We start from the raw sequence: 21,921 nt of genomic DNA, 5'->3' as shown, positions 1-21,921 counted from the left end.
AATCTACAGTTTTATTACATTACACTGTAAAGTTTGCTAGGAAATATATGTTTTCAGTTGGGTTCCAGTGTGTTTGGACGGGTTGGTTATATAATACCAACGGCTTACAAGCAGCCGGTTCAAATCCCGAAGAGAGAAGCACGACAGATGAAAATCCTGATGCTGGCTCGTAAGTATCTTTAGCTCTCCCCTCTCCCTCCCTTAATCCTAACACTAAGACTCTGGGGGTGATGCCTAACCCTAAATCCCCCCCGGGGTGCCTAACCATAACCCACCCTCCCCGCACCATAAACTTAACCCTCCCGCGGGGGTGCCTAACCCTGACTTCCCCCCTGGTGGTGTCTAACCCTAACCCCCCCTTCCCTTAACCCTAAGCCCACCTGGGAGGGCCTAAACCTAACCCTCCCCCCGTGACTAACACGTTGCGACGCCCGGCTAACATACATTCAGTATGCCGGGCATCGGGATTTCGACGTGAGGCTAACGATAGGCGCTCGGTATTTAGATGTCTATCTTTAGTCGCATGCCGGGATTCTGGCGGTCGGCATTTCAACCGCCTGCATCCTGACTACATCCCGTTTGGACTGTATTTTCAAGATAATTATTCCTAGTTACCTTTTCGCGTTGCAGGCTGTGTAACATAAGTTACTGGTCCTTGTGTACCAATTTCTCCTTGATCTCCCTAAAAAATGTCAAGAAAAAATTTGTTTGTAAAACATGGCAGTAACCTATATATTTTTATTTAGCAATATAGTTGCCTGCTAGGAAGAAATATATTAAATGACCCGGAATTTGTTCTGTATAGCTGGCGAAAATCCTTCCTCACTGAGCCAGGCATTAAACCACTTGATCTTTACACTATATAGGATTTTCTAACCATTAACTGAGTTGTTCCTGTAAAGCAGCTTATTACACTAACGTTATATTTTATCAGTTAGGTTTCAGTGGGGAACAGGAATCCTATATGGCCTTAAGCAATAGATAATAGACCCATGACTAACGCTTAAATAATTTCTTCTACCCAAGACGGTTTATGTTTTTTCTGTACCATAGACATAAGAAGATTCCCACTAACAAAGTTTCCTTTGAAATATTTTGTTACCCAGGAGAACAATACTCTTTAGTAGTGTTTTAGAGGATGTGGTATATTCTGGCAGTAACTATTACAGAAACAGTGGAGGTTTTGTGGGCAGATCAGAGAGTTCTAATGTCATTTTTATTACTACCTGTCTGTTTCCATTCACCATTATGCCTCCCATGTCTCTTTCTTTTGCAATGAATACTGGATAAATGTAACGTGCCACATGCTTCATATCAGTTGAAATCCATGGCAGACATTAATGACATAGGGCCTGATTCAGAGGCGTACGCTATTTGCGTGCGCTCGCTCTGAATCAGGGCGTCCCTATTTTTTTTTTGACCGGCCTCCAGACCGCTTGCACAGCTGTGGGTGACCACCCACAGCGTGTGCGTGCGGCTTGGCGATGGTCGCAATTATCGCGACCATCAGGCTTGCGAGGAGACCCTGTGGTAGGGTCTCAGGTCTTGCAAGCCTGAGTGGACTTCCTGCTCTAATAGATCAACATCAAAAGCCACCCCGTCTTGTAGCGAGCCCCGGAACGAGTGATTTCTCACTCTCTCCAGGGCTTGCGCACGCCACATGCGTGCAATGGCCCACCATCAACCCGCTTGCGAGCGCTATGCGCTCATGAGCGGTTCTGAATCAGGCCCATAGTATTCAGACATTTTAGCAGAAATGGCTCCAGATGGGTCCACTACAGTACAGATCCATCTGGTGAGTGACTAGAATGTTTTATGGACACAATGCAGTGCTATATGAATTTCTCCACAACTGAAAGTATTAGAAGCAAAAAATGGGCCTTGATGACTCTAAACAAGAGAATTGTACAGTATATGAAAGTAATCTGTGCAATATTGTAGCATCTGGTGGTTGTATCATTTTACTGACTTTTTTCATATTGACAGGTAAACACTCTGTAGAATTTTATTCCCAATTAGTAAAATTACTGGCAGTTGACAGTTATTGATCCAAAGGGAAGGCAGTTCATAGGTGTGTTGTCAGGGCCGGTTCTAGATATTGTGGAGCGCAGGGCGAAAGTTCCCAGTTGCGCCCCCCCCCCCCAAATAAAGAAATAACTTTTTTTAGACGGTGCGCACTTCCGGAAAGGGGGCGTGTTCTTGCGGAACACCCCACAATTCATCACACTGTGGGGCATGCGCAGCACTTACGGAGGTGCTGAGCTTCCCACAAGCTCTCCCCTCATGGCGAATAAGTGCCATGTGCAGTAAAGCACCTTACACAGTATGTCTTACACAGTAATGCCCTTTATAACACATTATGCCACACACAGTAATGGCCTCTATAACACATTATGCCACATGCAGTAATGCCCTGTATAACACATTATGCTATACGCAGTAATAACCTGTATAACACATTATGCCATATGAAGTAATGCCCTGTATAACACATTATGCCACAGGCAGTAATGCCCTGTGTTTAGGAGAAAGCACACTGAAACAGGTGTTTGAGAAAAATGATGGCATAATTTGAAAGAAATAACTGTGCAGTAAGTGGGTGAGACTGAGAACATCAAATTGTCTTTTACATGTTTACTGTAAAATATAACTCAAGAATAGGTTTTCATATTACTGTGGTGCTTTGATGACACTAAATGTTTTAGTTATGCATGTTAATTAAGGTCACATACATAAGACTGAAGAATACTTAAAAACTGAGAAGTGGAGTGACATATTTACCTTTATTCCAATCATGCCAGGTGTTCCAGGATTACCACTTGCCCCAGGCAATCCCTGTTAAATTGCAAATAGTATTTTTTTAATTTAAGTAGAATATCATTGGTGACAAAAGATTAGAGCTTGGTTAGTCAGAAGGCAGGAAGAACTGAGTGAATGAATAGTTCATCAAATGACTGCAAGTGTGTATAATTTAACATTTTAATGTTTATGGGTCATGCCAGTTACTCAGTGAAAGAGAAAACAAACAAATGACCATCTTGGTTGATTTAAGGGGCCAATACATCTAGCTGCTATCCATTCCCTGTTCTGCCGACGGTGGGGTCGGGGAATCTGGAATTTTTAACATGTAGAAATATCTTGATTCCCCGATCCTGACCCGAAAATAGTCGGTATCATGTTACATCATGTACATGTTACATTTTGGGATCCGCCGACGGATCGCCTATCATCAATGAGCTCAAATCCACGGATTGGATCGGCAGAACGGAGAATCGCAGCTCTGATGTATGAGCCCCTACACTGTAATAATAATAATAATAATAATTTTAGTTAAATAGAGCTTTACATTTGCAAATAAAAAAAATAATGCATGACACAAAATAAACTTAAGCTTTAACAGCTTACAGAAAATAGGGGCATTAATGGAATGCTTTTGTAAAGCGGTACTATAAGTCCTGAATATGCTTTCCAAAGATATTTAGAGTGGCAACATAGATGAAATGAATCAAATTACGTGAAACATGTGGGGGAAACTTTCCTCCTTACCCTGTTAGCTAAGTGTGCAACACAACTCTTTAACCGTAGCTAGAATTAATCATTTCTATTTAGTAGTCAACAAATCAATATATTCATGGGGATAGTTCAACAGAAGAATTTTTTAACTTACTTCTCTTCCTGTTTCTCCGAGCAGACCGTCATTGCCAGCAGTCCCCTAGAAATTCAATCAATTATGCTCTATATGAAGTACACCATATTTTATTTGTACTGCAAGTATCTGTTGGATGAGGGAGTTATTGTACATTAAAATAGCCAAAATGTAACAATTCTAATAGCTTTACCCAGCTCATGCTTTCTTTTTATATTACTTGATAGGAGATTACTGATACTTACAAAACATCTGTTAGATTGGCAGTGTTCTAAACTAATGCCATTTTCCATTCTACAATGAATCTACTATTCTTAATATATTATTTGCAAGACAGTTAATAGAACAATTTAAAGGTGTTTTTTGCATTGCCATCTAAATATACCTAGTTTCAGCCAGAATGCATCTTGGTGCCATCTCTTCCCAAGTAAACGACGCACACACACCTAGCCATCCACATGATGTAAAAGAAATTATGATTCATCATTCCAGGCCACTTTCTTCCATTGCTCCATGGTTCAGTTCTGACGCTCACGTGCCTATTGAAGGCGCTTTCAGGGGTCAGCACAGGCACTCTGACCAGTCTGCACTACAGAGCCCCATACACAGCAAGCACAATGCACTGTGTGTTCTAATACCTTTCTATCATAGCCAGCATTAAATTTTTCAGAAACTTGTGCCACATATGCTCTTCTGTGGGATTGGACCAGATGGGGTACAATTCTATCCCCATGCACAGCAATGAGCCTTGGGTGTCCATGACCCTGTTGCCGGTTCAACTGATGTCCTTCCTTGGACCTCTTTTGGTAGTTACTAACCACTGCATTACAGTAACAAATGAGCTATTAGCTAGTTATAATTGTTAGTTTAAACCATTGCTAAGCAGATCTATGCAGTGTGCATCCACAGATTACATGCAGCCACACTACATAGCTCTGCTTAGCTGCAATGGTGTAAACTGACAATTAGAACTAGGTTCATATAGTTAGAAGTCCAATGCTTCTGACGCAAAAGCAAATAGCGCCATGTGCTAAGTGTTTGGTTGTAGTATATGAGGTTGGGAGTTTGAGTCCTGTATATGGCAAGCTGAGAATTGTTTGTTTTAAATACGGGGGATTTAAATGAAGATGCACATATGCGCATGGGAGCCAATGCAAAGAGTCTGCTTTTCCCCTCTCCCCAATAAGTCTGATTGTCCCCTCTCCCCAATACAAAAAACTTGTGATGGTGAAAAAATATTGGGTCCTTACAATTGCAGGATTGCCCTTTGTAGAAACAAAGGGCCTGAATCTGAGTTGGACAGTGTCTGTGTTTGAATCTTTTACCGATATTGCTTCTGTGACTTTATGCAAATGCCGCTATCAGCCCTTCCCTGGTGTACAAGCATACGTCTGAATGTACAAGGCCTGAGACACCCACTTTGAGTGTCTTTAGACGATCAAATACCGATTGGTGTGTCTTTAGACAACCATCTGTAACAGCTCCAATGCACCAGCCTCATTGCACCAGTCCCATGCTAGGTGCAGATTGTCTGTCAGAGTATGGCATCCAATGTGAGAGATTATGTGACCAAACAGGTGTGGAAGAAAAAGAGACATCGTCTGAGACATTGATCATTCTCTGTTTAAGCCAAGATTTTTGCTCCCCTTACTGACATTGGGGTGTCTGGAGTCCACCCTCAAAGGGTAGCGGATTATCTTAGTGGCAGGTCCCAGCCATAGTTGCGACTGGGACACTGCATCATGTCCTGTCCTTGTTCCAGCTGTTACAGGCAGCTGGAAATCCTGTCTTGTCTGTGTACAGCTCATAGCCTGTCATTCCTGCCTGTCTGTGTGCAGATCTCAGGTGCTCACTAATTAATCATCTGTCTGTGCAAAGCTCAGGTGCACACTAGCCTGTGATTAGGAGAAGCTCTCTGCAAGAAATGGCTCTGATTGGACCCTGCATTACTTAAGTTACAGCCAGCCCTGTACTCAGTGCCAGTTATACTGTCTGACAGGCTATGTTTGTTGGTCTGTCCTCAGAAGTCTGAGTCCTAGCCGGTCTTCCTAGTTCTACAGTTTTGTATCCTGAATCTGTCAGTATCCAGCCCTATAAAATTTCCATACCACAGCCTGTCAAGCCTTGTCTGTTTTGTTCCAGCTTTTCTACCTGCAGTATTCTCCACCCCACTGCCTCCAGCCTGCATTCCTGCCACATCTGAATGCACCTGTCTGCCATCTGTTTCCTGCACCTCTGCCTGCTAGGCCACATCAAGCTGTGTCTGTTTAATTATAGCCATCCATCTGGAGTGTTCTCCACTACGCTGCCTCCAGCCTGTGTTCCTGCCGCGTCTGAGTGCGCCTGTCTGCAGTCTGGTTCCTACACCTCGGCTTGCAATGCCACATCGAACTCTGTTTGTACCATCACGGCTCAGTAGCCGCACCTCGGCTGCCTAAGCCGCATCACGGCCGGCAAGGCCGCATCGAGCTTTGTCTGTACCATCATGACTCAGTAGCCGCACCCCAGCTGTCACAGTTGCACCGCAGCAATCAGGCCGCATCCTTGCCTAGTCCATCTTGTCTGACTCAGCGGCAACTCGGCCCTAGGCCGCATCTTGCCAAGATCATCCCAGCTCTCAAAGCTGTACCTCAGCCACTAGGCCGCATTCCAGTCAAGTTTTCATCAGCTCTCAAAGCTGCACCATGGCCGCATCTTAGCCAAGTATACTTCAGCTCTCAAAGCTGCACCTGACCATAAGACCACATCCTAGCCAAGATTATTCCAGCTCTCAAACCTGTACCTCAGCCATAAGGCCGCATCATTGCCAAGAACACTCACCTCTTAAAGCTGCACCTTGTCCCTCTAGGCCACATCCAGTATCCTGTTCTCCTTTGTTGTGTCTGTCTGGTCTATGGGGGTCATTCAGACCCGTTTGCGAGCAAAGGACGCTCGCAAACGGGTCGATGTTGCCCCACTGCGCATGACGGAGGGAGCTCCGTCGTGCGCATGCGCGAGACCCGGACTGCGACAGCCAAGCTGTCGCTCCGGGTCTCGCACCAAAGGGGGCGTGCTGTCGATATTGACAGCACGCCCCCTTTGGTGGGTGTGCCGAGGGCGTGCCTGCCAGACGGAGGCGTTCCCATGGGAACGCCTACCGTCTGAAACCGGCCCCACTGACATCACTAGTGATGTCAGTGGGAGTGATTTTGGCTCTGATAGAGCCAAAATCACTCCAGGGCTTGCGGCAGCGAGACCCTACCGCAGGGTCTCCGTCGCAAGCCCGATGGTCGTGATGATCATGACCATCGCGACCATCATCATGGACGCTCGCTATAGCTGTGGGTGGTAACCCACAGCTATGCGAGCGTCCATGACGACGCTCCAAAAAAAGGTAGGAGGGCCCTGATTCAGAGCGAGCGCTCTGGTCAGAGCGTTCAGCTCTGAATTGTCCATCTACTCTTTGTCCACTTCTTTTCTGTCTGGTCATAGTCTGTGCTTTGCCTGTCTTGTCTTGTCTTGATATCCTGCAATACCACAGTTCAGGTCACTCCTGCTCCACAGCTTGGGTTACTTGTCTAGCCCTGCCTGATGACCCAGCTGCATCACAGTCCCTAGACATTCTATATCTGAGAACTGTTACAAGTCACGGTCACGACTTGTCTCCTTCAAGCAGATTACCCAGTCAGGACGGTTTACTCCAGTTTCTTCTGTTGCTAGGCGATCAGCACGCCTCAGGAAGTAATGTATCATCCTCAGTGCAGCATGATTGGTCCATCCTCCTATTTGTACACACTGGACTTTTGCCGCCTCGCCGACTATAGCTTTCCTGTGGGTTCACTTGGCTCAGCGGCATGAGCAGTATCCTGTCGACTCTGCTGGAAGGATCTCCGTCTCATTGGTGTTGTCTCCCAGCTGCCTCCGGCTCTTGTGGCCTCTCCGATGGCTCCCTAGCCACACCATCAACTCCCGCACTTCCTTATTCCACCTGCGGCTTCCTAGCTGCATCGGCAGTGACGGCCCTCCAAGCCGAATCAGCATTCTCGGCAAGTCAGTGGGCGCTAATTTGTACACTAATTTGTACACAAACTTGTACACAAACTTGTACTCAAACTTATGTATTGTCCATCAGGACTTTGGATGCTAGTTTGTACCAACCTGTACACAAATTTGAACTCAAACCTATGTATTTTCTTTTAGGACTGTGGATGCTAATTTGTACACAAACCAGTACACAAACTTGCACTCAAATCTATGTATTGTCTGTCAGGACTTTGGACGCTAATTTGTACAGAAACTTGTACACTAAATTGTACTCAAACTTATGTACTGTCCGTCAGGATTTTGGACGCTAATTTGTACACAAACTGTACACTAATTTCTACTAAAAAAACACTTCAGTATGGACTCTAAGCTGCAACATCGGCTCTCAAAGCCAAATCAATTGTAAAACTCTTCAGCATCGGCTCCAAGCCGCACCATCAGCTCTCAAAGCCAAATCAATTGTCAAACTCTTCAGCATTGGCTCCAAGACGCACCACTGGCTCTCAAAGCCAATTCAAATATCTTCCCCTTCAGTACGGGCCTCAGGCTGCCTTTTCTACTCTTACAACCATACCACATTTACTACCAACAGCATCTTGAACCAACTTCTTGCCGCATCGATAGTGTACCACCTCCTGTTCTGGATCTATAATCATATCTACTATCCACGATTTAGTCCCCATTCCTACTGTTGCTCTCACCACTGAATCCTTTTGCTGCTCCGTGTGAATTACTACTACCTTGAGCTATAAGTCCAGGTGGCCGCCTAAGTACCGGTGAACGTATCCCAGTTCTAAGAGAACAATGGGCTGTTGTTATTGGCAGAAGATCTCACTAGCCTGGTTCTAGACTTTTCACATGGAGTAGGCATTGGATATCATAACAAGATCATAACCATCTGTCGCAGCTAGAATACCGTGTTTATACATCAGTTCTAGTACCATTTACCTGCAGCATACTCCAGCTAGCACCAGTAGTGGAAGGACTGCCACTCCTCTACCCAGTATTGTCCTTGGTCAGCAGTCCTGTGATCCCCTAACTGTGTGGGAATCGTAACACTGAGTTTGCAACCAGTTCAGTGACATGGCTGCAACACTTCCATAACACAGCCATACGACGGACCATCTCCATGCCTCCGTTTAGCTACCTCCCTGTGACCTCCCAGTCATCACCCAGGAATGCCCAATACATTTTCAAGACATTTCTGAGACCACGTATGACTCTGGGTGCATGGACTCTGGGTGCATGCGCAGTGCAAATTAGACACATGCGCAGTAGAAAGAAATTGCTCAACTGTATGTAACATCGACATTGCATCTGACTCAGAATTAGGCCCAGAGTCTCCATCTCAGAAATAAAAATAAGTCTGCCGGGGAAATGTATGGGTACTCAGAAACACCACTTGCATGCGCCACTGGGAGATCCCTGCCCATGTTTTATGTAAGGGACAGGGATTTCCCTAGCCAGACTATTTGGTACTGTGATTGGCTGATGATTGGCAATGGTGTTTAATGTTAAATTACTTTATTAGTTAAATTTTATCTGGCGGGAAATTCTTACTTTTTTTTTGTAGAGTGGATAAGGATTGCAATGTCACCTCTGCCACTCGGCTATGTCTTTGTCCTCCCCTGCTTTCAATCAGTCACTATTACCTAAAATATTAACTATTAATTATAATTCTGGAGTCCATTAATCAGCACGGCCCACAAAGGAATTTAATTCCCCCCTATGATTTCACCATGTCATGTGACTATGGGGGGAGGTATCAAATTGAACCCCCGATAACCCGTTTTTCTCAGAAAAGTTTTCACCGGTGAAAATTGTTTTGTAAAAATGGTTATCGGGCTATCCTATTAGCCGCGGTTTGTGCATAAGAGAACACTGGTATAGGAATTATAGCAAAATAGTTTTAAACACCTCTGAGCAGGCGATAAATTGGCCAAAATAAAATCAGGACTTGGTGCAGAACCACTAAGTGACTAATTAGGCAAAAATAATTTTTGATTCAGCTTAATTTGGATAATAATGACATGTCATTTTCGGGATGAAAAAATAAAAGTTTTGGAAAATGGGTTTAAAGTAATGGGACAGGTATATGGGGGTGCTGTATGGATGGGACATGTGTTTTAACACTGCAGGCGCAAGTGCAAGTTTAAAGAAAAATGCCCTATAATGACACAAAAATATACTTACACCCATTTTCATGTACCCCTAATTTAACTACAGCATTTATTGTGGCCATTTTCACAAAAATGCATATAACAGTCATTTGACACAATTTAAGAACCTCAAACCCTTGGATTATGGCCACTAACACACTTCTATACCATTACCCTACCTTAGTTTACCTTTTTTGGTGGTACTGGCTGATTACCCTTGTTTCACCTGTACTTATTGCCTGTCATTCATGCAAGAATTATCGTACAAATTGGTTATCTCCGGTTTTGCAGTGGGATAGCACAATAAAAAGGAGCGCGCAAACATGCGAAAAGTGGCTAATTCGGCCGAATGGTCCAAAAAGCTTTCTCCAGAGAAAACTTATCGTTAACGCGGCTATTTGGATACCCCCCTATGTCTGTCGTGGTACATGGCGTAGTCTGCACAACAGACTAAAAAGACCACAAGTAGATGAGGAGGGGGCCTGCAGAGTACAGACTGCTAGTAAGGGGAGATAGGGGCTCATACTGGTGTTTATTTACTTCATTGTTATATAGGGAGAAGGGGGTCCAGTACACTGCTCTTGCACAGAAGCAACCACATTCATATAACTCCACTACTTTCATTAATATTCATCAATATTCATAGCTGCACAGAAAAGGTCAAGCTTGCTCGTAAAAAATATTAATATAGAAGATATTTTACTACTGGAACCAGGGCTAGTGCTTCCACTAGGTGACATAAGGCTGTCATCTGCACCATTAAGGTTTAGGGGGCACCTAAAGCACTGAATACATGTCATAATGTTACTCATTCACTGTTTTTATTTTCCCTGTGGTGCCCTCCACTTTACCGTCTCGGGTATTTAAATTAACCTCTCCCTTATTGCAGACAATAGAGAATAGAAGGGTTGTGTTTAGTCAAATTAACCTAAGTGAACCCTGCATGCTTCATACTTTTCTGTCAGTGATAGGCTGGGAATGACATCACTGGGCAGCACCACATTATTAGCCTCACTGGGAGGTGCAGAAGGTAGGAGCTATACAATACCAATAATGTAACATGTTAAATTATGCATGGTCTGTTCAATTGTCGGTTTAATGAGGGTTGTAGGTGACAGATAATTTACAATATAATCTGCTTCGGTGTCAGAGTAAAAGCCACAAATTGATCAAGAACCTATTGTGAGAAGTGAGGTTGCTGTAACCAGTGGGATGTGGCCAGTGCTCCCACGGCGATATCTGCCCCAACAGAAAAATAACATGGTTTTGTGAGGAAAATAGAAGTACAATTTTAACACTTATGATTTATGGCCGACTGTGTGGTCAGATGAGCGGTTGGTCATCATCATGCTATCATAATGATGGGCCTATTTTTATGTGGAGGCCTGGGGCCGTAGTCCCATCAGTCCCATTGTTATACTGGCCCTGCACTGCTCTTGTGTCTCAAGCATTCTTCAATCAGTAAGTAATTCTAACTACTTAATACAGTATACAGATACAAAATCCACATACAACAACATTTGCCTGTGTTCGACTTAAACAGACAATGCTGTACAATGATGGAGAGTAAGTGAACACACAGTGAATATGAATACAGAAGGTGAGAGGATACTTCCACTGCAGCTTACACTCATGTCTATGCAGCTTTAATTATTTTTGTATTTAATAAACTGATATGTAATTCTTGAAATGTGCTGCAAGTAATTTACCCTTTGTCCAGGGAAGCCAATGATACCTTCTTCTCCCTCTTCTCGTAAAGCTGCTACACCCTAGAAATGATTAGAATTTACAATAAGAAAAGAATATGGGCTTTATGCTAGACATTAGGATGATTTAAATTGCATAAGTAAAATCTGGTGAGACGTATTTTCTAATGGTAGAAAAAGTAAGAACAAAGAGCATACACAGAACTTTTAGATATCTACTTTACCTGTTTCCATGACATGTAATATATAAAAACATGTATAACAGTTATACATACACTATATACATAATAGAAAGAGGCCGTTTTCAAGATTAAACAATGCATTAGATCAGTGGTCTCCAACCTGTAGCTCGCGGTCTTAATTTTGGTAGATCACCTACTGTAGCTTCAGTACTGCCGAGTCAACTAGGAGGAAGTGACCTCTTACGTGTGCTCCCCCGTGACATCGACGCCATGGGTGAAATGACAGGGAAGCACGTCAGGTGATTGCCGTAGCCTCTACACCTGATGTGCTGACCCGTGGTTCCACCCACGGCGTCTACGCTACAGCAGGGCGAATGACTCACACCCAGCCCTGCCGGAAAATCACACAGCAGCCCTGCCTATATCTTTTACTCCTCTACTGCACATACCATATCACTGTAATAATTAAATGCATTGTTGTTTTCTATGAAACATTTTTTTTTTATTAAATTACCTTCAATTGTTTGGTTATTAGCCAGATTTTTTTTCTGTATAATTTTAGGAGCTCAGTAGAAGCTAGAAAGGAGGTTTTGTTTCTCTAAAGTAGCTCACACCACAATTAACATTGGAGACTCCTGCATTAGATCCCCCCACTCCATTGTCTATGCTAGTTTTTCATAAATGAATTATAGTTTATTACCTACATGTGCAGCAACTGAATTACAGATATATAGTTAAATAAGTTAATTAATAAAATAGTTACAGAGATGATCAATGTAATAAATAAAACATACAAGAACAAAAAAAGGAAAAATATTAATTTGGCTGTATCAATAAAAAATGTTTTTGTAAAAATGTTCTTACTGTATGTCCAGGAATTCCTTTTTCGCCTTTTTCACCTTTGTCTCCCTATAAATAAATATGACATTTAATAATGTAATAAGCATGGTATTTTAATGTAATAAGTAGAGCGTGTTCATGTTTCTCTGAGAATGGGTACAGTAACGCTAATTTATAAGCAGAGCTTTTCTATTTGTGCAAATGCATCTACAATACAATACACTTTATTGTCATCAACAACAAAACAGAACATGTTAAATTGTCAACGAAATGTCAATTTACAAACACTTCAGCATATAAAATAAACCAGTAAAACATTTCCACAATACTCAGGTCAGTGCATTTTAACGGTTCCATAAACTAACAGCTACTGGAAAGAAGCTATTATATAACCGCTTTGTATGTGCGCGCACACTCCTAAAACGTATATTTGATGGTTATCTTTCGAACACCATATAATTGGGATGACTAGGATCAGCTAGGATACCCGCTTTAATACTCTACTCTCATAGAGAACTTGAATTTGAGGTAATTTCTCTTCTATTATTTTGCTTGCAGTCTTAACCACCCGCTCAAGAGCACCCCGATCTGCAGCAGTACAATACCCAAACCATATAATAATCCCATAAATCAGAACACTCTCTATTATACAATGATAAAAAGTTAGCAGCGTCTCCGTACTCAGACAAACTGACTTCAATCTCCGCAGGAAGAAAAGGCGTTGCTGCGCCTTTTTTACCACAGCTGAAGAATTCAAAGACCAGGACAGATCCTTTGAGATATGAACTCCTAGAAATTTAAAGGAATCCACCTCCTCAATGACCATATCATCCAAAACCACCGGTAATTTGGGTCCACAATCCATCCTCCTAAAATCAATTACCATCTCTTTAGATTTCATAGTATTTAGGAGTAAACAGTTTTCCTAGCTCCATTCAAGCAGTCTTTGCACCTCATACAAATAGGCTTGTTCAACTAGAGCTATGTTGGGCAACCTGATGCACTTTAAAAGCTCTAAGTGCTGCCCTCTACAGGGACAAATGCAGGATTTCTAGTGTTTTTTTTTCTAAATGCTTGATTTTAATTCCGTCCATGAATAGTCCATGAATAGGACATAATTAGCACTTAACAAGCTATAGTCTGCTTCATACAAAGTGCAGTGTATATAATACATCAGACATATATAGGGCCAGCGATCATGGTAAGCCATTATGCTCTAGTAGGGCCAACCCATCAGAGCTGAATGGTTTTTCTGCATGTGGGTACCACATCCCCAAGTCCCACGGGGAGCAGAGGAAGAACCTAGTTTCAGCCTTGGACACATACCCCCACTGTAAAATAAATAGTTAAAAAAAGACATAACACACACACCGTGACAAGTAAAAGTTTATTACATACACCTACCCACTCACACATACAGTACTTACCTGCTGCCAGGTGATCATGTCCCCTTCTCCAAGTAGAATCCCTTTTGGAGTACCTGCATTAAAGATCCTATACTCACCTCCTCCATCGTGCTGGTCTCCATAGCATAAAGATGGGGTATTTGCAACTAAAAAAAAACGGACACCCGAACCATAAGGTTAGCGCTGCATGTGTGTGACCATATATAGCGCTAACCATTTGCCGACTGATCAGTGAGTTAGGAGCCGGCAGCCAGAGTGGACGTTGACTGGCTTTTGCTTCTGATTCATTGACCAGCCCACGTGGGAACTGTCAGAAGTCGGAGCCAATCAGCGGCCGCTAACTGTAGAGCTGTAGGAACTCAGAACTAGAAGTGGAGATACAGCAGCCAGGACCCCTGACTTAATCAGCCGAGTAAACCTGGAAGCCGGAGCCCACCTCAGCCATGGAAACGGACTGTGGGCCTGATTCATAGCCGGACGCTCTGACAAGAGCGCTCGCTCTGAATCAGGGCCATCCTACCTATTATTGGAGCGGCCTCCTGGTCGCTCGCATAGCTGTGGGTGACCACCCACAGCTTATACGAGCGGCCAAAAAGATGGTCACGATGGTCAAGACCATCGCGACCATCAGGCTTGCGACGAGACCCTGCGGTATCAGAGCCAAAAGCACTCCCACTGACATCACTAGTGATGTCAGTGGGGCCGGACCCAGACGGTAGGCGTTCCCATGGGAACGCCTCCGTCTGGGCAGCCACGCCCCGGTACGCCCACCAAAGGGGGCGTGCTGTCACTCACCATCGACAGCACACCCCCTTTGGTGCGAGACCCATAGCGACGGCTTGGCTTGGCCGTCGCTATTCGGGTCTGGCGCATGCGCACGACGGAGCTCCCTCCGTTGTGCGCATGCGCACTAGGGCAACATCGACCCGCTTGCGAGCACTCAGCGCTCGCGAGTGGTTCTGAATCAGGCCCAGTGACGCTAAGGAACAGCATCAGTGTAGAAACTCAGAACAGGAAAAACGAAACCCCAGTACCGACCTATGGTTTAGCTGCCAGAGGGATAGAGATATAGTACAGATGTACTGATGTTTAGGGAACCTCCTGAAAGAACCGCAACAGGATAACAGCAGCCTGCTGAGGACTGCAGACACAGAATAGCTGGTAAATAATATGAGTACACTGAGCAGGATACAGGTGACAAGACGCAAAACTGTAGATGGTAAGACACAGAAAAATTATAGCAAATAGGAGCAGCACAGGAATGACTGAAGCCTGAGTACCAGGAACTATCTCAGGAAGATGTTGCTCTGGTAATGTGTTATTCTCCTTAAGGAGTTTTAATAGGCAACAGTGGAAGCCTATAGACTGCCAGTATCATTTGATCAAGGCTGCAGCACAGGGATTGGACTGGGGAGCCACACAGGGAAATCCAACATAGCTGCACCCATGCAGCCGGAGTGTCTGTTTACACATGTTCTGTGGAGAACTGGGTTGCGGCTGGCACACTGGAAATGTGCGTAGCCCAATGATGTGGCAGCGCTGGGTATAGTAAGTGGGGCTAAGAACCCGATTCATGACACCACGAATGTCAATAAATGATGTCCAAGAGACTCCTGGGTCCTAATGTTAAAGACCACGATTTGTGGGTGCTGTTGCAATATATGTGAGGTAGCTGCTAGATTTAAAGCAGCAATTAGTTTTAGGACAAAGTAAGGTTGGTTTTGCCTATACAAAATAAAGGTAGCATAGTTTATATTTATGGATATACTAAGGAGGACATTTTATACTGATGGGGACACTTTATATTTAAAAACTCATTACTATTTTACTAAAGGGGGCAAAAATTATTACTATTCTAGTAAAGGAAGCACAGTAGTAGTAGTAGTAAAACATTAGGGGGCATATTCATCAATATGCCCTGTTAGTTTGGAATCCGTCTCGCAATTCAAGATTGCTCTGGTGCAGGGACAGCTGCTCCGAAAAGCATCTGTCCCCGACTCCCCGGGATCCCTAACGCTGACAATTTTACCACTAATCACTAGTGCAGTGTTAGTACACATGAGTTATTTAAGGACCTGATTCAGCTTTGGGAATAGAGTAAGATATGGCAAGTAACTGTGCATCTTGGTAATACCATGTTGCACTGCAGAGGAGGGTATATGTAGAATGTGCAGAGAGATTTAGATTCAGGAGGAGTGTGTTCAAACTGACATCTAAATTGCAGTGCAAAAATAAAGCTGTGAAGTATTTGTAGGCTACATTCAAATGCATCCAGTATTTACCCCACATGTAAACAAATGAATGTATTTGCACCCCTTGTATTGCAACATGGTTTGTCCAGGTTCACAGTTACTAGCTATGGGGTCCATTTACTAAGCAGTGTTAGGAGACAGAGTGAAAAGTGATAAGGTGCCAACCAATCAGCTCCTAACTGCCATCTCACAGGCTGTGTTTAAAAATGACGGGAGCTGATTGGCTGGCACCTCATCACTTTTCACTTTGGCTCCTAACACTGCTTAGTAAATAGACCCCTATATCTTACTCTATTCCCAAAGCTGAATCAGGCCCTAAGTTCATGCATGCGCACTGCCAGAGTGCATGCAGTGCCAAGGACGTGGAGGGCTCTGAATCGATCCCTTTTTAGTTACCCGGCTCTCCTTTCAATAGGGAGGAGTGAAGAAGATGGCGTAGGATCCTGCAGGCACAACTAATTGTAGCTAACATTTCATCTTTTTAAATACTTTTGTATGTAACATTTTTGTCATCTGAGCAAACCATGTTAATGTTCCTAATACTGTATATTAATGTGCTGTTTTATGACCTCTTACCCTGTAACCCTACCTTTTACATGCTACCCTTTTGTACCCTAGTGTTCTGTAATACCCCTTTTCCACTAGTTTGGTGGGTCGCACCCAGGATGATGTTCACACACCCATCCAGGGAAAGACCCGACTGAGACCCCTGTCAGACAGGTGGCCCGACCCGGCACTAACGCCGGGTCGATGATGCCATCGGCGTCATGTGATGATAATGCAGAGAATGAGACCCGGATCGCATCGACCCGGGTTACCTGTTCACACTGCTTCACGAGCTAGGGGTTACCTGTTCTCACTGCTTCACGAGCCTGGTCACTGCTTCACGTGACCAGGGCTGAAATCACTCGACCCGGCTTATTTCAACCCTGCCTTTTCACACAGCAAAATAACCCAGGTTGCTGCGCGCTCATGTGCAAAAATCCGGGTTACTGCTGGCAGTGGAAAAGGGGTATTACTTGCCACCTTGGCCATGCAGGGGTACATATCGTTTGTTGACAATCAAAATTTTGGCAAGCAGTGTGTTGACCCCGACCGGCAGGCACCACAATGTCAGCAGGTGTAAAATGCTACTTTAATAATTTTGCAAGTGCTGAAAGTACAACGATAATCATGATGTTAATTCATGTTTACAGTGTTACTACCGTCATCATGCTGTGTACCTTCCGGGGTCTACTTATGGCTTGTTGACAGTCTGATTGTTAAGAAGCACATCACATCCCACGGTGCAGATTCCGTTTCAGAAAGCAGCACAATACATTGAAGAAATTCCTGCTGGGTTCTGGCTTTATTTACTTTATTTGCTGCATCATATCATACATTGTAATTACTTGGCATGGCAGTTTGTCAGCAATGTTTCATTTGATTGCATACATACAACATTAAGAACTAGTGATGTGCGGGTTCGGATTTAGTCAGATTTACTTGCTTCTTTTCGGCAAAATTATCGCAAGTTCGGATTTATTTTATTGGCTATCCAAAATACGTGATAGCTGATAGCCAATAAAATGCAGTTTTTGAGATCCGAAACATATCCGAGTAAATCCGATAAAAACCGAACTCGCACATCTCTATTAAGAACCTGTGTTTCATCTAGATTTTAATATTTTATATCTCTATCAAGCTTTTTAACTGTAATCTCATATATCCCATCACTAATGGGGGGTATCCACTTAGCGATATAGAAACGAGAGCACGATTGCGACATTGCAATCGTGCTGTCGTTTGTATAGCTAGTGATGTGCCTAGACTGAACGTTCACTCATTCAGTCCCGGCACATCCCTCATCCCCGCACATGCAGAACCTGACGAGATCGTCAGGTTGACCAGCATGTGCGGGCGATGTCGGATGTCGGAAGCGACCCGCGGGCACGCGCATCGCGGGGCGCTTCCGTGCAAAACATGCCCGATGCATGCACGATGCATGTGCGATTTGCAAGCGATTGCACGATAATGACATCGTTATCGTGCAATCGCTTGTTTAAATCGCTAAGTGGATACTCCCCATAAGATATCTGTATAATATTGACATTTTTAGTTATATTTATATGTACTGTACATACATAAACACAAAAATTCAACACAGATCGAACCCATAGCCTCTAGTTAGGAGCTGATTGGTTGGCACCTTATCACTTTTCACTCTGTCTCCTAACACTGCTTAGTAAATGGACCCCATAGCTAGTAACTGTGAACCTGGACAAACCATGTTGCAATACAAGGGGTGCAAATACATTCATTTTGTTTACATGTGGGGTAAATACTGGATGCATTTGAATGTAGCCACACATTTTGAGGTTTGTGAAAATGTTAATACTGAACTGATACCTGATTTATAGTTACATCTTGAATAGAAAGCCTAATAGCCCCTATGGCTACTGTTTGTGTCTTTCATTTATTTTGAACAACTTTGGTCCCACATCTCTGTTTATCTTTATTGTGTATTTTGAAAGAAGCCAGTATTTGGGTGTCACTGACCGTACTAAAACCAGATAACCCTCCACTACATAATATCCTTGTCCTTCACCATTGGTCCCTCACAACGCTCCAGGCTCTCACAACAGAGACAAATCCCGCTTTGGGCTCCGCTCACCCATCCGCCTACCCACTATAACAACTGCTTATGTGCTCATCTTATCCCTATTGGTATAAAATTTGGGGTATTTTAATTCTGTGTGCATTTATTTACTTTGTGTATATGTACCTATATATATACCATATATCATATATACTATACACATAAGCCTGCACCTGCTTACCTGGGTTGCCGACCTATCTACCACAGAGAGACGGGGGAATGCATAGAAAAAGAACATCCTGATCAACAGCTAGTAACGAGGAATGACAGGTCCAAATACCAGTCTCATTAATGTATACATAGCCCAAACAAGGACTGACTCCACCTTGTATAAATGTTGGACTCATATTACCTTATTTCACACTCTATATACAGCTAAATGTATCCTGGCTGTACTTAATTCTACCTGTTACTTCACTTAATATTACAAATTACACAAAACAGAAAAAGTGGAATGTAGAATTTTTTACTGAGGCTTAATGAGACAATGCAGGAGCAGTACATCATTCCAATTACTCTTCTCATCAGTAAAAGAATATGAATGGAGATTCTTACCAGATAATCTGTTAGAATTGTAGTAGATGGCTGTACAGATTCAGGCTGTGGAAGAGGGAAAACATTGGAATCACTCTCATTTTACTTCACTCTCTGAACGTGAATTGCAACTTTAACAGGCTGAGAAGTGAAGATAACTTGCACCAATAAAAAATGTCCAATGAAGTAAGTTAATAATAGTTATATCTCCATATATATCTTTCACATGCATTTTTTTATTTATTGTCTGTACTTTTTAAACTAAAACAACAGCACCTTTAATCATTATGTTAACATTGTGATTTGGTTTATCTGTCTATCATAATTAACTCACTCTGCTTCTCCTACATACACCTCTAACACTTCATTAAGCATTCACTTGCCTGAGGAGCAGACAGAGATCTGCGATAGGCGTTGTAGCTATTCCGAGGCTATTATTGTCCTTTTCTACCATGCACCCCAGAATTTCTTGTCTAATACAGCATGTACCCCTCACTCTCCACCAATACTATACAAAGCAGATGGAGAGCAGCAGCATACACTACTGATTTAAGTTAGGCATTTTTTCATCTATTTTCGTATTCTTCTACACTTTATTTTTATTAAGAACCTTTTGTATTTTCATGGGACACTCTCATTGAGTCGGTGGCCTGGGAGGGCTCTGCGCTGTATTAACAGAGCCCACTAAGACCTACGTTGCAAAAGCAGAAGCCCGTTATACTCAGTCACATCCTATGACCGCCTGGGGGGGTACGCTCACCTGCTGTATTACTACATGTCATACAGCAGCAGCAGCTGCCCGTTATACTCAGTCACATCCTATGACCTCCTGGGGGGTACGCTCACCTGCTGTATTACTACATGTCACACAGCAAGCAGCAGCTGCCCGTTATACTCAGTCACATCCTATGACCTCCTGGGGGGTACGCTCACCTGCTGTATTACTACATGTCACACAGCAAGCAGCAGCTGCCCGTTATACTCAGTCACATCCTATGACTGCCTGGGGGGTACGCTCACCTGCTGTATTACTACATGTCACACAGCAAGCAGCAGCTGCCCGTTATACTCAGTCACATCCTATGACCACCTGGGGGGTACGCTCACCTGCTGTATTACTACATGTCACACAGCAAGCAGCAGCTGCCCGTTATACTCATTCACATCCTATGACCGCCTGGGGGGTACGCTCACCTGCTGTATTACTACATGTCACACAGCAAGCAGCAGCTGCCCGTTATACTCAGTCACATCCTATGACCGCCTGGGGGGTACGCTCACCTGCTGTATTACTACATGGCACACAGCAAGCAGCAGCTGCCCGTTATACTCAGTCACATCCTATGACCGCCTGGGGGGTACGCTCACCTGCTGTATTACTACATGGCACACAGCAAGCAGCAGCTGCCCGTTATACTCAGTCACATCCTATGACCTCCTGGGGGGTACGCTCACCTGCTGTATTACTACATGTCACACAGCAAGCAGCAGCTGCCCGTTATACTCAGTCGCATCCTATGACTGCCTGGGGGGTACGCTCACCTGCTGTATTACTACATGTCACACAGCAAGCAGCAGCTGCCCGTTATACTCAGTCACATCCTATGACCACCTGGGGGGTACGCTCACCTGCTGTATTACTACATGTCACACAGCAAGCAGCAGCTGCCCGTTATACTCATTCACATCCTATGACCGCCTGGGGGGTACGCTCACCTGCTGTATTACTACATGTCACACAGCAAGCAGCAGCTGCCCGTTATACTCAGTCACATCCTATGACCGCCTGGGGGGTACGCTCACCTGCTGTATTACTACATGGCACACAGCAAGCAGCAGCTGCCCGTTATACTCAGTCACATCCTATGACCGCCTGGGGGGTACGCTCACCTGCTGTATTACTACATGGCACACAGCGAGCAGCAGCTGCCCGTTATACTCAGTCACATCCTATGACCTCCTGGGGGGTATGCTCACCTGCTGTATTACTACATGTCACACAGCAAGCAGCAGCTGCCCGTTATACTCAGTCGCATCCTATGACTGCCTGGGGGGTACGCTCACCTGCTGTATTACTACATGTCACACAGCAAGCAGCAGCTGCCCGTTATACTCAGTCACATCCTATGACCACCTGGGGGGTACGCTCACCTGCTGTATTACTACATGTCACACAGCAAGCAGCAGCTGCCCGTTATACTCATTCACATCCTATGACCGCCTGGGGGGTACGCTCACCTGCTGTATTACTACATGGCACACAGCAAGCAGCAGCTGCCCGTTATACTCAGTCACATCCTATGACCGCCTGGGGGGTACGCTCACCTGCTGTATTACTACATGGCACACAGCAAGCAGCAGCTGCCCGTTATACTCAGTCACATCCTATGACCTCCTGGGGGGTACGCTCACCTGCTGTATTACTACATGTCACACAGCAAGCAGCAGCTGCCCGTTATACTCAGTCGCATCCTATGACTGCCTGGGGGGTACGCTCACCTGCTGTATTACTACATGTCACACAGCAAGCAGCAG

At 44.1% G+C, this 21,921-nt stretch overlaps 1 protein-coding gene across 2 annotated transcripts in view; it reads right to left on the bottom strand.

The window, feature by feature from the left end:
- Nucleotides 1–21,921, bottom strand: part of COL4A2 (collagen type IV alpha 2 chain) — a 308,996-nt gene that overhangs the window by 89,328 nt on the left and 197,747 nt on the right. For both annotated transcript variants that reach the window (XM_088458348.1, XM_088458357.1), the window contains exons 14-19: nt 19,408–19,452; nt 12,581–12,625; nt 11,538–11,597; nt 3,668–3,712; nt 2,782–2,835; nt 616–682 (exon numbers count right to left, since the gene is read on the bottom strand). In XM_088458348.1, coding sequence (XP_088314474.1) covers nt 616–682; nt 2,782–2,835; nt 3,668–3,712; nt 11,538–11,597; nt 12,581–12,625; nt 19,408–19,452 — 316 coding nt within the window. The remainder of the gene's footprint in view (nt 1–615; nt 683–2,781; nt 2,836–3,667; nt 3,713–11,537; nt 11,598–12,580; nt 12,626–19,407; nt 19,453–21,921) is intronic.

Source organism: Taudactylus pleione, unplaced genomic scaffold, assembly GCF_031769625.1.
Source record: "Taudactylus pleione unplaced genomic scaffold, aTauple2 ptg000041l, whole genome shotgun sequence".
Classification (NCBI taxonomy): Eukaryota; Metazoa; Chordata; class Amphibia; order Anura; family Myobatrachidae; genus Taudactylus; species Taudactylus pleione.
This window is presented reverse-complemented; position numbering and strand designations above follow the sequence as displayed.